The sequence below is a fragment of the Ammospiza nelsoni genome, chromosome 8 (genome assembly GCF_027579445.1).
Source record: "Ammospiza nelsoni isolate bAmmNel1 chromosome 8, bAmmNel1.pri, whole genome shotgun sequence".
Taxonomy (NCBI): Eukaryota; Metazoa; Chordata; class Aves; order Passeriformes; family Passerellidae; genus Ammospiza; species Ammospiza nelsoni.
In genome coordinates this window covers 2,210,972-2,227,840 of record NC_080640.1, presented here as the reverse complement: position 1 = coordinate 2,227,840, position 16,869 = coordinate 2,210,972, and the positions used below count along the sequence as shown (strand labels likewise).

The 16,869-nt window shown below is 42.5% G+C and overlaps 1 protein-coding gene across 2 annotated transcripts in view; it reads left to right on the top strand.

Annotated features, from left to right (window-relative positions):
- Positions 1-16,511, top strand: part of PTPRE (protein tyrosine phosphatase receptor type E) — a 92,341-nt gene extending 75,830 nt beyond the window's left edge. For both annotated transcript variants that reach the window (XM_059477055.1, XM_059477054.1), the window contains exons 10-20: positions 1,403-1,522; positions 3,195-3,355; positions 6,787-6,922; positions 7,644-7,793; positions 8,805-8,898; positions 9,296-9,372; positions 10,827-10,961; positions 12,511-12,636; positions 13,331-13,491; positions 14,157-14,292; positions 16,320-16,511. In XM_059477055.1, the coding sequence (XP_059333038.1) occupies positions 1,403-1,522; positions 3,195-3,355; positions 6,787-6,922; positions 7,644-7,793; positions 8,805-8,898; positions 9,296-9,372; positions 10,827-10,961; positions 12,511-12,636; positions 13,331-13,491; positions 14,157-14,292; positions 16,320-16,394 (1,371 nt within the window). In that variant the 3' untranslated portion in view covers positions 16,395-16,511. The remainder of the gene's footprint in view (positions 1-1,402; positions 1,523-3,194; positions 3,356-6,786; positions 6,923-7,643; positions 7,794-8,804; positions 8,899-9,295; positions 9,373-10,826; positions 10,962-12,510; positions 12,637-13,330; positions 13,492-14,156; positions 14,293-16,319) is intronic.
- The last annotated feature ends 358 nt before the right edge of the window (positions 16,512-16,869 follow it).

Here is a 16,869-nt window from a genome sequence, read left to right as displayed (position 1 = left end):
CCAGGGCCAAAGGAAAACTCCTGTGGTTTTATTCCAGTGTAAGGCTGTGCTTGTGGATGGGATTGATTAGGAATGAAGATTACAAACTGCTCATTTTCCTGAGTATTTGGTTTCAAAATGCACAGTTTGTCAACTAAACAAAGAGAAATGAAGGCTGCTACTTTGTGAGGGTGTGCTGTTCCTTCCTCGCCTGAGGATGGGCATTCCTTGTTTTCCTCCTGGATTTGATTTTCCTGCACTTTCATTGCTGCTTGATGAAGCTGAAACAGCAAAGCCAGGCCATGAGGGGCAATTCCCAGTGGGAGCAGCCAGAACTGCTAAATCTGGACATTCCTGATGGCTCCAAAGCAGAACTGCTTTGAATTTCTCTGTGTCTGCAGCTAAGGCTCCAAATCAGAGTGAAAACCCCACAGTCCCCACAGTTGGACGCCCTGTAACAAAGCTGCCAAACTGAAACAAAAGCTGTGGGGGCTGAGCTGGTTAAAAAACAATTCAGAGCTGTTCTCACCTTCTCGGCATCGATTTGAGAAGCAGTAGCAGGGTGCTGAAGTTGTGCCAGATAAGGAGCTCTTATCTGGCACACACTCTCAGCTGTGCTCACCTTCCCTGGATCCAGCTAGGAGAGCGTGGCAGTGAAAGCAAAGACGGGGTGATGAAATTCCCTGGGTTTGGCTCTGAGATTTCCTGGGTTTGGTTCTGAAATTCTCTGGGTTTGGTTCTGAAATACCCTAGGTTTGGTTCCAAGTTTGCCTGGGTGTGGTTCTAAAGTTTCCTTTGCCTGGTTCTGAAATTCATTGGTTTTGGTTGTGAAATTCCCAGTGTTTGGCTCTGAAATTCCCTGGGTTTGGTTCTAAGATTCCCTGTGCCTGGTTCTGAAATTCCCTGGGTTTTATTCTGAAATTCCCCATTCTTTGCTCTGAAATTCCCTGGGTTTAGTTGTGAAATTCCCAGTGTTTGGCTCTGAAATTCCCTGAGTTTGGCTCTGAAATTCCCTGGGTTTGGTTCTAAGATTCCCTGCGCTTGGATCTGAAATTCCCTGGGTTTGGTTCTAAGATTCCCTGCGCTTGGTTCTGAAATTCCCTGGGTTTTATTCTGATATTCCCCATTCTTTGCTCTGAAATTCCTAGGGCTTGGTTGTGAAATTCCCAGAGTTTGGTTGTAAAATTCCCTATGTTTGCTTCTAAGATTCCCTGTGTTAGGCTCTAAAATTCCACGTGTTTGGTTCTGAAATTCCCTGGGTTTGGCTCTGAAGTTCCCTGGGTTTCGTACTAAGATTCCCTGGGTTTGGCTCTGAAGTTCCCCATGCTTGGCTCTGAAATTCCCTGGGTTTCATTCTAAGATTCCCTGCGTTTGGCTCTGAAATCCTCCATGTTTGTCCCTGAAATCCCATGTTTTTGTGCAGGAGAAGTGTTTCCAGTACTGGCCGGACCAGGGCTGCTGGACGTACGGCAGTGTCCGTGTGTCCGTGGAGGATTCCATGGTGCTGGTGGATTACACCGTGCGCAAGTTCTGCGTGCACTCGGTGAGGCCCCGGCTGCTGCGGGCTCCCCTCTGCCCTGGGGGGTGGAGAAAATCCCAAATGTTCCTTGCAAGGAATTGAGGCTCTTTGGGAAATCTGAATTTCAGAAACTGGGCTGATTTCAGCCAATAAACACATTGGGATTTAGGGTGGCTGTGGTGAGCTGGGGGTCGGTCTCTTTCTCCGGGCGATAACAGATAGAACAAGAGGACACAGTCTCAAGTTGCGTCAAGCGAGATGTAAGTTAGAATTAAGAAGGAAATATTTCACAGTAAGAGTGGTCAGATACTGGAATCATTTACCCAGTGAGGTGGTGGAGTCATCATCCCTTGAAGAATTCAAGACTGGATGTGGCACTTGCTGCCATGATCTAGTTGAACAGTTAGAACATCGACTGGACTGGATGATCTTATAGGTCCCTTCCAGTCTTGAACTTCTGTGATTCTGTGATTCTGTAAATAACTGTGTGGTTGTTGGTTTTGCTACTGTAAATTCACTTCTACCAATTGTTAATCACAAAGATTTTAATATATTTATAATCACTTTTAACTGTTTTAAAACAACTACATAGTGATTTAGGCTAAATAGCTGTGTGGTTGTTGGCTTTTGCTATTGTGAATTAACTTCTACCAATTGTTAAACACAAAGGTTTTAGAATATTTATAATCACTTCTAGCTACTTTTAAAACAACTACATAGTGATTTAGGCTAAATAGCTGTGTGGTTGTTGGTTTTGCTACTGTAAATTCACTTCTACCAATTTTTAATCACAAAGGTTTTAATATATTTATAATCACTTCTAGCTACTTTTAAAACAACTACATTGTGATTTAGGCTAAGTAACTGTGTGGTTGTTGGTTTTGCTGTTGAAAAATTCACTTCTGCCAATGGTTAATCACAAGGATTTTATTATATTTATAATCACTTCTAGCTACTTTTAAAAAAACTACATAGTGATTTAGACTAAATAACTGTGTGGTTGTTGGCTTTTGCTATAGTAAATTAACTTTTACCAGTGGTTGTTGGCTTTGTTATTGTAAATTCACTTTTACCAGTTGTTAATCACAAGGATTTTAATATATTTATAATCACTTCTAACTGCTTTTAATATAATAGTTATGATAAGGCCCCTGTGAAACTTGGATTCTCACGACATCATTTATTAATTATATTTTCATTTATGACCAGTGTAAGAAATGTATCATAGTTTAAATTATTATTTTAGATTATTTTATATTATTTTATTATAGTTTTAACAATATTATAGTTTTAACTTTTGCAAAATATAGAATATTATACATAAATTAATGTATTATACATAAATGTATACGTATTATATAAAAATAATACATATATGTATTATTTATGTATAATAATGCATATTGTGTTATATATATAATAAATAATATATGTATAATACATAAATAAATGTAAATAATTATACATGTGTTATACATTTACCTTTTACAAAAATAGCTATAACTATCAAATAACAACTAATATTTTTGATTTTGTAACTAACAATACAAACAACTCAAACATATCTGTAAAATAACGAATACTGTCTATATATTTAAATAACATTTTTAAAAATATTGATAATTATCAACTACTAAAACCACAAAACCAGCATGAAAAATGAGATGTTAAACTCAGAATCTGGGTGTTCCTGCAGCTCCAGGAGGGATGCAAAGCTCCAAGGCTGGTCACACAGCTCCACTTCACCAGCTGGCCGGATTTTGGGGTGCCTTTCACACCTATTGGCATGCTGAAATTCCTGAAAAAAGTCAAGACCCTGAATCCTGCCCATGCTGGACCCATTGTGGTTCACTGTAGGTATGTATGTGCTCCCCAGACCATTCTTGTGGCTTGCCCTGGAGTTATTTATATATATTTAGATTTTTTTACATATTTTTATATATGTTTTTAAGACTTTATATCTATTTTATATGTATTTTATATATATATCTTTATATTTATAGCTATATTTACTCACATATTTCTATTCAAGGGTAATAATCTGCTGAGTTCTTGAGAGCAGAGAGTAAAAACAATTTCCAAATCTCTGTCTTTGCTGCCAGTGCAATACTCAAACAGAAGTTGTTGTTCTGCTGTTTGGGGCTTTTCTTTATGAGGGATCTCCATTGTTGGGTATAAATCTGTTCTTTGTCAGAAAAACAGACTGGTGATAGAAATCTGTGGCCTTTGCCACTCAGTGCTGCTCTGGGAATTCTTCCCCCACTTCTCCCACAGTCAAATTGCAGTTTTCTAATGGAAATCAGCCATGAAATGCCTGAAAAGTTTGGAAGAAAGACTTGAATTCAAGAGACTTAAATGCTGCAATTTTAAAAATGTGCTTCATCCCAATCCAGAACCAATTCCCACTCACTGGTCACTCACACAGGCACATCCTGAACTGGTGAAGTCTTTAATGAAACTAAAAGCAAACTCCCAAGCAGTTTGAAGAGAATAATTGTAACCTCTGTAGCAGCTGTAAGCTCACCCTGAGCAGGAAGTGGCTTTTCAGGAGCAATTATTGCAAGGTTACAGTAAAAAGAGCACAAGAGCAGAGTGAAAAGAAAAGAAGAGCAGCTTTGTCTGCCTGGGTCTTGTTTTTGAGGCAAAAAAAAATTGTAAATTCCTGAATTTGTCTCTTTTTCCTTGCTATGAATACTCCCTGGAAATGTGTGTTAGGGAACAAGAGGGTGTTTGTCCTGCTGGGATTCACCTTCTTCCCCAGGTGTCATGAATTAAAAAAAACATTTAGATGGGAAAAGTAGATTTGAGTTGTCTCAGTTGAGAATATTTTTAAAGCCCTTTGCTGTGTGTGGAGTCTCATCCTGGGCTCGAGCTTTGTTTGGCAGCAGCAGGAAAGGCTGTGCTTGGTTTCACCAGCAGAAGGAGAGCCAAAAGCAAGGAAAATACAAAATAATTTCACCGGTACCTGCAGAGATTTCAATGCCAAGGGCCAGCAGGGCACACGAGGCCGCTGTGTGTCAGGGTGAGCAGGGGAGGAGGACAGAGGTGACACTGAGCTGCCGTCCCCCCTCAGGATGTGACACCACTGGATTGTTGGGAAGAGGAAAGGGAAGCCATCAGCAGTGAGTAACCATCCATTTTTAGGGAGCCTGTGGGGAAATGTGCCCCAGCCAGCCTGGCCAAAAGCTCTGCAGTTGTCTTTGGGAAGTGAATAAAACACTGACAGAGCATTCGGAAGTCAAGGAGGGAAAATGAGGAGTGGCAGGACTTTCTGCTGATTCTTGTGTTCTGTAAGGTTTTAGAAATAGTTTTTTTTTAGAAATAGAATTTTTTCAGTGGGTGGAGAAGGACTTTGAGGAATGGCTGAGTAAGGGATGCCACAAAGCAGGCTAAGGATGGAGACACTCAGGAGGTGAATGCCCAGGGTGGGGAGGTCACCAACTTCAGCAGGGATGGAATCCAGAGCTGCTCTGGGAACAGGGATGTACAAAAAGGGATGATGGCTGGAAAGGGAGTGAGGAGCTGAGCTGGGCTGAAATCTCCAGGAATGAGCAGTGACGGACCAGTGGGAACTGGGGAGGGGAGATCTGTGCTCAGAGGTGGCTGCCAGGGCTGTCAGGAGAAGAACAATCTCTTGTGAGTGGGAATTAAGGCAGTAGGACATGAGGGAGATTTCTTGTGGTGCCAGAGAGCCAACAGGGATGGATGGAAGGGAGAGGGAGGCGAATCTCCATCATCCTTCCAGACCTCTGGAATAGTGGAGCTCGTGGGTTTTGGTTTCCCTGCTGGTAAAGTGTGTGTGCGAATGAAATAATTGTACTATAAATACAATAATTTTATTTTTCTGGTCTTATTGAAAGCCTGATGTAGCCTTGCTGAGAATTGCTTTGTATTTTTGAGCCTGTGAGGGGAGGGAAGGCGTTTTTATCGTGTTCCTGGAGGTGTTTGTGGCCACTGCAGCCAAGCAAACTGCCCAGAGGTTAAAGGAGAGCTGCTCATGACTAGTACAGGATGCCATGCCCTTTTCCTCTGGAAGGAAGAGCTGAAAGTCGCTGGAATTTTGTCATTTCTAACGGTCGTGCTCCCTCTCGTGGCTTTTAAGGATATAAAAACCAAAAAGTGTTTAGGGATGGCAGCCTTGGGAAATGTGAAGCTAAAAATTCCTTAAAATTCCAATTAAAATTTTCATCTTGTCCTGAAGACCCTCAAACACCGCCACAGACACATGGTCAGCAACAGGTGCAGCAAGTGGAGATGAGAATTGTTCTAATTCTATAGTTTTATAATTCTATAGTTTTAGTATATCATTTTCTTTTAACATAATATATACCATAAAATAATGAACCAGCCTTCTGAAACATGGAGTGAAGATTCTCATCTCTTCCCTTGTTCCTCAAACACCACCACACACATGTGCCCGACAACAGGTGCAGCAAGTGGAGATGAGAATTGTTCTAATTCTAAAGGTTTATAATTCTATAGTTTTAGCATATCATTTTATTTTAATATAATATATACCATAAAACAATAAATCAGCCTTCTGGAACATGGAGTCAAGATTCTCATCTCTCCCCTCATCCTGGGGACCCTCAAACACTGCCACACACATGTGCCCAACAGCAGGTGCAGCAAGTGGAGATGAGAATTGTTCTAATTCTATAGTTTTATAATTCTATTGTTTATAATTTTCTTTTAATATAAGCATACCATAAAACAATAAATCAGCCTTCTGGAACATGGAGTCAAGATTCTCATCTCTTCCCTTGTTCCTCAAACACCACACACACGTGCCCAACAGCAGGTGCAGCAAGTGGAGATGAGAATTGTTCTAATCTATAGTTTTATAAATCTATTGTTTATAATTTTCTTTTAATATAAATATACCATAAAATAATAAATCAGCCTTCTGAAACATGGAGTCAAGATTCTCATCTCTTCCCTTGTTCCTCAAACACCACACATGTGCCCAACAGCAGGTGCAGCAAGTGGAGATGAGAATTGTTCTAATCTATAGTTTTATAATTCTATTGTTTATGATTTTCTTTTAATATAAATATACCATAAAATAATAAATCAGCCTTCTGAAACATGGAGTCAAGATTCTCATCTCTCCCCTCATCCTGGGGACCCTCAAACACCGCCACACACACGCGCTCAACAACAGGTGCAGCAAGGGGAGATGAGAATTGTTTTAATTCTTTCCTCTGAGCTTTCTCACAGTACAATCCAGTGATAGAAGTGTCAGTGTGTGCAGAGGGTGTGTGTGACCAGGCGTTTTCCCTCCCCAGCGCGGGCGTGGGGCGCACGGGCACCTTCATCGTCATCGACGCCATCATCGACATGATGCACGCCGAGCACAGGGTGGATGTCTTTGACTTCGTCTGCAGGATCCGCAACCAGCGGCCACAGATGGTCCAGACTGACGTGAGTGCACTCCAGTCACCCAGAATTCCAGATTTTACTGGGCAGGGAGGAAAATGCTGCTGTGTTCCCACTCCATCGTGCTGGACAATTGGGAAATTGGGGCTTGGAGCAGCCTGGGATTAGTGGGAGGCGTTCCTCACCATGGCAGGGGTGGGATGGATGAGTTTTAAGGTCCCTTCCAACCCAAATCGCTCTAGGATTCTCTAATTCAAAAATGCACAAAGCTCAGTGAAGGATGTGGGGTGGGGGAAAAGGTAAAGGTGGAGAAGACCACTGTGAAACGCTTAATTTTAAGGAGTCATTTCCAAGTTTTCCCATGCACATGAGAGTGGAATGTCAGAGAATATGAGTGGAAATGTGAGAAAACCAGGAAAACTCTGGTTTAGCATAATTTGTTATTATGTTAATAATTAGGAGATTGTCACCAAACAGGGACAAGACAAGGAGCAGTGGTTTTGAAGTTAGATGGGATATTGGGGAAGAATTGTTCCCTGTGGGATGGAATTCCCAGAGCAGCTGTGGCTGCCCCTGGATCCCTGGCAGTGCCCAAGGCCAGGCTGGACATTGGGGCACCCTGGGACAGTGGGAGGTGTCCCTGCCATGGCAGGGGCGGCTCTGGGTGGGATTTAAGGTCCCTTCCAAGCCAAACCATTCTGGGATTTTAAAAAAGTCCCAGAATTCCTCATTTCCGTCCCTTTCTCTTCCTCTCTGTCCCTTCCAGATGCAATATTCCTTCATTTACCAAGCCTTACTCGAGTACTACCTCTACGGTGACACAGAGCTGGATGTGTCATCCCTGGAAAAACACCTCCAGACTTCCCAAAATGCAGCCCCAAACCTGGTCAAAATAGGGCTGGAAGAGGAATTTAAAGTAAGTATGGAAATCTTTCCCATAGGATTTCCAAGATGCAAGCCCAGTGGATAGAAGTGTAACCTTAAAGGTGCATAAAAGGGAAGGAGTTGGTTTTTTTTGGTGGTTTTTGTGAATGGGGCCTTGCTGAACATCCTGTTCCCTAAATTCAGATTTTAATCTCATTCCCTCATTCAGAGCTCATTCCCTGGCCTTTCCCTAAATGCCTTTTGTTTGTTTATAAAAGAGAAGTGCAGTGATTCTCTGGGTGTGGTGCAGGGCCAGATCAGATAATGCTGGAAGAGGAAACTGGATGAGGTGCTCCTAATCTCCATCCCAGTGGGATTGTTAACTCTGAGGTGTCTGACAGCAGGGAATGTACAGGGCTGGAGAAAAGCCTCAAAATAAACCCAAAAAATCTCATTTCTTATCAGTGGAGAAACCCCAGCTGAAGAAAACCACGCTGGCTGTGTGTGATCATTGTTTTAGTTCCCTGAAGGAATAGTTCGATTTTTTTTTATGATTTTCCTTATGGTAAAATATTTATTTTCTATATAAAGTATTAATTGCCATCTGGGTGTTAGCTGGACTTGTCCCTTTGCTTTAAAGGACTAATTTAACCAGAAATTGGGAACTGGGTAAAGAAAATGATGTAGAAATAAGTTTGATGATAGAGCAACAAGTTCCAAAATCAACAGTATTGAGGGAAGGAAGATTAGGTGGGATATTGGGAAGGAATTTTTGGCTGTGAGGGTGGGCAGGCCCTGGCACAGGGATCCCTGGAGGTGTCCAAGGGCAGCCTGGCACAGTGGGAGCTGTCCCTGCCCATGGCACTGGATGGGATTTAAAGTCCCTTCCAACCCAAGCCATTCTGGGATGCTGTGAAGTTATTCCTTCTCAGTTTCTATAGCCAGGGCAGTGCAGTGGCTGCAGCTCCCTGTGAGTGTGGCAGGGATTTTTTACCCCACAATGGCTCTGCGGGATGTGCTGGGCCCCACTCCTGCCCCGTGCTCACCCCTGTGCTCTCTGCAGAAGCTGACCAACGTGCGCATCATGAAGGAGAACATGAGGACTGGCAACCTCCCAGCCAACATGAAGAAAGCCAGAGTCATCCAGATCATCCCCTGTAAGAGCCCAGCTCCTCCTCCCCAGGGAAAGTGCCAGGAATCCCTGGCAGAGCACAGCTCCCCTTACAGACTGGCATCTGTAAAAAATCCAGTGAATTGGTTGTACTGAATCACCCTAAAATCTGTTACAGTCAGGGATTTTGAATTAAATAATTCAGCAATTTCACCTTTTAAACCACCCCTTTTCTGTGTGGTTCCATGCACAGTGTTCCATTTCATGTTTGCACCTGAAAATGAACATTTCACAGAAAAGATTGGGTGGGGTTTGTTCTTCTGTGGGCAGTTGGCAAAAGTAAGACTGGACTCAAAATTAAGACTACAGTTTTTTATTGGACTCAAAATTAAGCCCAGACTTTTTTACTGGACTCAAAACTAAGTCTAGACTTTTTTTTCCAGATGATTTTAACAGAGTGATTCTGTCCATGAAAAGAGGGCAGGAGTACACAGATTACATCAATGCTTCCTTCATAGATGTAAGTATACGACATTTTCATGCCTTTCCTTTCCAAATCCAAGATTTTGCTGCTGACAGGTCTTTTTAAAGAGCACAATCAGCTTGGCTTGCAAAGAACATCAGCTTTGTTTCTGGGAGTTTCCAAATGCATTTCTTATCGGGTGTTTTTAATTTCAGTTTAAATGCTTGTGCAATTTAAACCTTGTTGTTATATTTATAAACCAAACCTTTTATTCAATTCTGACCAAACAAATCAGCTGCACAATCACAGCCAGTGATTCCACTATCTGGGTCAGGTTAACAGGTGTAAATATTTGCTTTTCTGAGAAACAGAGAAGCCAGTGTTAGCACAGGGAAAGCTGTGACAGTGTCTGGCAGCCAGGCTTTACTTGGGCAGAGCTGGATGAATTCCAGGTTTTCTTCCCAGCTTCCTGTTGGAAGCTGAACACGGGATTGTGCCTTGTTTTTGTTGAAATATGAGAATTAATCATGTCCTTAAGCAGTGAAACCACGTTAGTGACTGAGGGCTGTGGATTCCACACAGATCACACCTGCATGGGAATAAGGAGGGGCTGGATGTGGCCTCAGAGCCTTGGGGTTGGGTCACAGGTTGGACTTAAGGGTCTCAGAGCTCTTTTCCAACCTCATTGATGCTGTGAAATTAAACTGGACCTCAAAACTTGAGGCAGAAATTCATTCTGAAGGAAAGCTGGGAGCTGCTGTGTGATGGTGTTCTCAGGGGTCTGAGGGTGAGGGAAGAGATGAGGATCTGACTCCATGTTTCAGAAGCTGATTTATTATTTTATGATATATATTACATTAAAACTATACTAAAAGAATAGAAGAAAGGATTTCATCAGAAGGTTGGCTAAGAATAGAATAGGAAAGAATGATAACAAAGGTTTGTGGCTTGGACAGAGAGTCTGAGCCAGCTGACTGTGATTGGCCATTAATTAGAAACAACCCCATGAGACCAATCCCAGATGCACCTGTTGCATCCCACAGCAGCAGATAACCATTGTTTGCATTTTGTTCCTGAGGCCTCTCAGTTTCTCAGGAGGAAAAATCCTAAGGAAAGGATTTTCCATAAAAGATGTCTGTGACACTGCTGTTGTGGTGATCTTGTGAAATGTGCTCCTGCAGCATCTCTTCCCCTCAGCCATGACTGGAGAAATTCACCTGAGCATTGTGAATTTGGGGCAGATTTTAGAACCTTGGAAAAGCTCTCTCAGACCACCGAGTCCAGCCATTCCCCAGCACTGCCCCATGTCCCCAAGTGCCACCTCCACATGGCTTTAAATCCTTCCAGGATGGGGACTCACTGACATTTTCTGTGGGGAAATTCTCAACTTGCACCTTCCCTGGTGCGGCCTGAGGCTGTTCCTGTCATTCCCTGTGGGAGAAGCCCCCATTTAAGCTGTGATGTCCCCATGACCCCCTCCCTGTCCCTGTGTGACCCCTCTCTTCCCACAGGGCTACCGGCAGAAGGATTATTTCATTGCCACCCAGGGCCCCCTCCCTCACACGGTGGAGGATTTCTGGAGGATGGTGTGGGAGTGGAAGTGCCACACCATCGTGATGCTCACCGAGGTGCAGGAGAGGGAGCAGGTACGTGGGAAATGGGAAATGGGCCTGGAGAGAGCCTCAGAGCCTGGCACGAGGCTCACACAGGGTGCAGACCCTGAGATGGGAAATGCTGACTTGGAGATGCCAAGGAATTGGACAGGCATTGCTGAGGGAGAAATGGAAATACAAACAAGTCTCAAAGGGTGGCCTTGCAAATAAGACTGGGTACTTTGGAGAAATGAAAGATGCATTGTAGTAGGAGCCACTGTCGTGGCTGAGATGGAGACAATACAAAGCAACACACACCGTTTTCAGAAGGCTTCCAACTGGTTTTATTTTAGCATTTTTATTCTAGCGAACTGGTTTTATGCTAGCATTCATGCTTTTTATCCATTCTTACAAAACTCCTAAATTTACACTTTACTCATTGGTCAGGAAAGACAAACAAAGAGCTCAATGGAATGGAATTGCAGATTTCGCTTATTTATCCTTCTTTCTTTCTTGGTTTTTATGTCAACAACCTTGGTAGGGAATTCTTTCAGAGATAAACATGGATCAAACTTCTCTCTGGCTGACAGAGGTCACTGTAAAACCTCTTCCACAAGAAGGGTAGTTTTAGATTGGCTTTAAAGCATTTGCAGCATGGTGTGGCAAAAGCTGATAGGCCAAGAAACTCTTATAATGTATTCTAATTCTGAAATAGCTTCTGATTGTGATGGTGTGAATTATAACATCTGTATTGTCTCACCCTTCACACGAGACAGAAAATAGAATAAAAGTTTTTAAAAGGCCTCTCAGTTGCCCCATGTGTGGGTCAGAAAAGGGCCTGATCTGACTCGTGCCCACCCTGCAACCCCACACTGCCCCTTCCCACCTGCAAACCACAAGCATCAATACTGGAGAAATTATTTATTTTTTGTCTAAAAATTCCAGCAATCTGAATTTTTTTGGGCTTTTCCTAAAAGGAGTACTTGCTTCACTCATTGGTGTGAGGCAGTGTTGCTTCTTTTTCTGGGATTGTCTGGAAACACAAAAAAACTGCAGAATATTGTGATTTTTGAAAGATTCCACTTTGCATCAAGGGATGCCTGACACAGGACAGAGTTTTGGGATTTGGGAACAAACTTTTGTGTAAACTTTTATCCCATTTTTCCCAATAAAAGCTCTTATTGCTCATTCTGAACCTTGATTAAAATACAAGAATTAATTAATTATTTGATTAAAATATGAGAATTAATGTCACTAATTAATTAATGAGTCCTGTGCTGCAGCTTGAAAATTCTGGGTTCAACAAGGCTGTTGTGAAAAGCTTTTTCTTGGTGGTTCTGGGAAGTTTTTAACAATTTTACCTTGCTTTCAGGAATTCCATTTATTATTCTACTCTGTTTTAAAGCAATATTTGCTGTCTGGGCCTCCTGAGCCTTTTTCATCAAGATGGTTTCTACTCAAGAAATATTTTATCACTGCATTCTTAGTGTTTAGAACACACTTATTATGCTGGCTGTCACTTCTTATGGCAGAGATTCATGACAATGTAGATAACTGAGAAAAATAAATCCAGGAATATTTGCAATTCTCTGGGATTCTGCAGGAGAAATGCTGCCAGTACTGGCCATCAGAGGGCTCTGTGACTCACGGAGAGATCACGGTGGAAATCAAGAGTGACAGCCTGATGGATGCCATCAGTGTGAGGGACTTCCTGGTCACATACAATCCGGTAATTCTTTACAATTCCAGCCATTTCTGGGGTTTTTCCCCCATCAGAAGGCATTTACAAATCTGGTTATGTATCTTAAATTCTGGGATTTCTGTCTAAATTTAAATGTGGTTAATCAAAAGGTGGCATTAAGAGGAAGCTTATATGAAATAATTTTGTTTAAAGTCCCTGAAAATTCTGGTCAGTGAAACAGGTGGTTGCAAAATGGGGGGTGGGTTTTGGGGTTTTTAAACTGTTTTGTTGTTGCTGTTATCCCTAGATTTTTCTGCCATCTCCCACATAGGTATCAAAGAAAATTTGATTCAGGATTTTTCACAAAATTTGGGTTTGGGTTGGAAGGGACCTTAAACTCATCTCACTCCACCCTGCCATGGGCAGGGACCCCTCCCACCATCCCAGGTTATTCCAAGCCCTGTCCAGCCTGGCCTTGGGCACTGCCAGTGTATCCCAAGTCCTTCCCAGAGGAAACAGCTGTGCAAACCCAAGGAAAATTGGAGGGGGAAATTGTCAGTGGGTGGGGGATTTAGAAACAGAATCACGGAATATCACTGGGAATAAAATCACCGAGGTCCTTTATATGGTGCGGACCAGGCTGGAGATTCTGCAGCGGAATCGCTGCTGCAGATGCTCCAGGCAGGAACTGTGTTTGCACCTGGGAGTGACGAGTGGCTGAAGGGTGTTTTCCTGCTGGCAGAGCAACCAGGAGAAGCAGAGCAGGCTGGTCAGGCAGTTCCACTTCCACGGGTGGCCGGAGATCGGGATTCCTGCCGAGGGGAAGGGCATGATCGACCTCATTGCCGCGGTGCAGAAGCAGCAGCAGCAGACAGGGAACCACCCCATCACTGTGCACTGCAGGTGAGCCCCTCTGCCCCCAGCTTGGCTGCTCTGTGCCCTGCCATGCCTCTGGTGTGGGGATTTTGGAAGTTTTGAATGAGTTAGAGACGGGACCTCTGAATTGTTTTAGATTATTTGATTTATTTGTCTTATATTCTGCATAGGCAGGAAGGGTGAGTTAGGCTCACATCTTCACTGCACGGCCCAGAAGGTCACAAGACCTTTAGTTACCACATCTTTTTAAGGATTTAGTGACCAATAAAACATTGCCAACAGGGGTTTTTGTGTTTTTGACCCAATCCTTAAATATTTAATCTTAGGGACCCCTGCTACAGTGTGAGCTTTCTTAGCCAATCATGTTATGGCACACAAACCCACAGTGCTGCATTCTAAACTCCTTGTTAACCTCTGTAACTACTTTTATTTTTTTCTGTATCTTAAACACTAAAACTCTAAACTTTCTTTTACTTGGTTTAAGATGTCTCTGCTTTAAACTACAAATCCACATTCTCCCTTCCAGTATCTGAGTTTGGGAGCCTTTTCCAAGGTCTTCGATCAAATCCTGTGTTTAATCCTAAGCTTTGGTTTACAAGCCCGAAGTTCTGAGAGCTCCTTGCATTTTGGATTCCAATGCTCTTTTTCCATTTTGTCCCACTTCATGCCAAAAATTTGTGTTTTCATTGCAGTGCTGGAGCAGGAAGAACAGGAACCTTCATAGCCCTGAGCAACATCCTGGAGCGGGTCAAGGCTGAGGGGCTGCTGGACGTGTTCCAGGCTGTGAAGAGCTTGAGGCTGCAGAGGCCACACATGGTGCAAACACTGGTATGTGTAAGGTTTTCTGTGAGCTGTTTAGGTGGCCTGGAAAGGCCCAGGGATGGCCTTGAAGAGCTGACGCTTCAAAGGACGAGGAGAGACTTCTGATCTTGTCTCGGTCTTGGTGTTTATTAATTGTTTATCTAAAAGATTTTCTTTCAGCCCGACAGAGGTCTGCACAGCAAGTCAGCCATGGGCACACTGCGAGCCCCCGGGGCGGTCACTTATCTTTATACCCGAAGTTACGTGTACAATATTTATCATTTCTCCCCAATACCTTCTACCCTTATTAACCGGTGCACTTCTAGTAATGACCAATCCCAAAGTGCCACCACCACCACAGAAGATGGAGGCCAAGAAGAAGAAGAAGAAGGACAGGACACGCCCCAATTCCTCCATCTTACTTCTTTAGACCCCCTGTACCAAAATCCTAAACCCTGTGTTTTACACTTTAACTAACTTATCCCTTCACCATTCACCCAGTGAATTCCTCCCAGTCCTCATACAGGTCTCATCTCCTGTGTAGGATCAAAATCCTGCCACCAGACACTTCTGGCAACATTCCAGGATTCCCGAGCCCCCCAAGGGTGGTCTCGGCCTCTCTGCACCTCCGTCCTGAGGTGCTGAGATCCCACAGTATGGGGCTTGCCAGGCCTTTGGAAGGGAGCTCTGGGTGCAAATGTTCCTGGCAAAGGAGGATAAAAGGGGTTTTTGCAGCTTGGCATAAATGATGCACGGTGGATGTGGGTGTACAAGGCATAACCAGGGTTTTACAGGAGGTTTTAGAGCATGTCTAAAAATACAATTTGGTTAAATATTCTCTGTCTTTTAGGAACTTGAGGTAGTTAAACTAAATGTATTTTGAGTGTTGCAGGTGATAAAATATATTAAGTAAATGGCTTTCAAGCTATTTATCAGTTGTTCTTTCATACCTTAAATTGTCTGGACATAAATTGGAATCACAGAATGGTTTTGGCTGGAAGAGACCTTAAAACCCACCCCATTCCCACCCCTGCCATGGCAGGGACACTGTCCACCATTTCAGGCTGCTCCAAGCCCCATCCAGCCTGGCCTTGGACACTCCCAGGGATGAGGAAATCTTTGGAAATGTCTCTGACTTGTTTAAAATCTTTAAAGTTTTCCTTCAAGTCAGCTACAACTACTCTTTGAAGCTTAGTCCAGATACTTTTCCCCATTGAGTAACCATAAAAAAAGTTTTTGAGACTTTGCCGAACTTGAAAATACATAAAAATATTGATTTTTTTGATTTCCATAGCAGCTTCCATTCAGCATCTGAAACCTCTTATAAACAACTACCTCAAACCCTTTTTCCAGGGAGATGTTTTCTCCATCCCACAGACAGGAATAAAGGAGATAAAGAAATGGAATTGGATTATTCATGCTCAGGGTGAGACAGGGCTGGGTGGGACATTGGGAAGGAATTCCTCCCTGGGAGGGTGAGGAGGGGCTGGGATGGAATTCCCAGAGAATTTGTGGAGTTTCCTTGGACAGCTGCTGAAGGAAAGTGATGCTTTATCAATAATTCCAAATCTGGGTTTTCCACATCCCCCACTGGTTCTGTCAGGCAGGTATCCAGAATGAGAAGAACTGACTTGAAATGAATTCTTAGGTTCTGGAATAAGCATGATTGTCATGTTTTATATTATTTGCTAAAGAAATCCCTCCCTGGGAGGGTGCTGGGATTTGAGGTCCTTTCCAGCCCAAACCATTCTGGGATTATCCCTGGGCAGGGCTCAGGAGTTTCTGTGTGAGCAGCTGGGTTTAAATCAAAAGCCAGGCCTAAGAATTGACTCAGTTTAAGAACCAAGAAGCTCAAGAAGACATTTGAAGCAAAGAGCAAGGATCAGCCTGTGTCTGACCACAGAAAATAAACCACTGGTTTTATTTAAAATAATCACCAGTCCTCAGTTACTGCTCCCAGTTAGGATATATTGAATTTACCACTGGCATTTGCAGAATTGAGGTTTTTTAGTGTAACCAAAAGCACATTTTGATCTCCTTTCCTTGTTTTCCAGGAACAGTATGAATTCTGCTACAGAGTGGTACAAGATTTCATCGACATCTTTTCAGATTATGCTAATTTCAAATGAGAATTCTGCCTTATTTTTTAATTTGTCTGTATAAATAGTTGTATATTATGTTAATTTATTCTGTGTCACTTGGATTGTTGACTGAACTGTAAATACAACGTTGTGCTGGCTCTAAAAGTTGCATTTGCTGTATAAAGTTGTTTCTTAAATATAAATATCTTCTAAAGTAAACTATATTGTTCCTATACTGTATAGCACTGTAAGATGGGATAGAAATCTTTATTCTAAATAACAAAAAATTAATTCTTGGGGGTTTTTTTCTTTGAATTTTTCCACTCATAAATATTTATCAAAAACATCATGTCCCAATTCTTGAATTTTTTGACAGGTGATTTACAGTTCATCCTAAAAAAAAGTGAATTTGGGTGCACATAAACATATTTTGTTCACCAGGAAAATATGTTCACCATGAAAATAGATGTTTATTTTTCCAGGCTGTTTTAAAGAGCCTCCAGGTTTTGTTGGATTTTGTCTT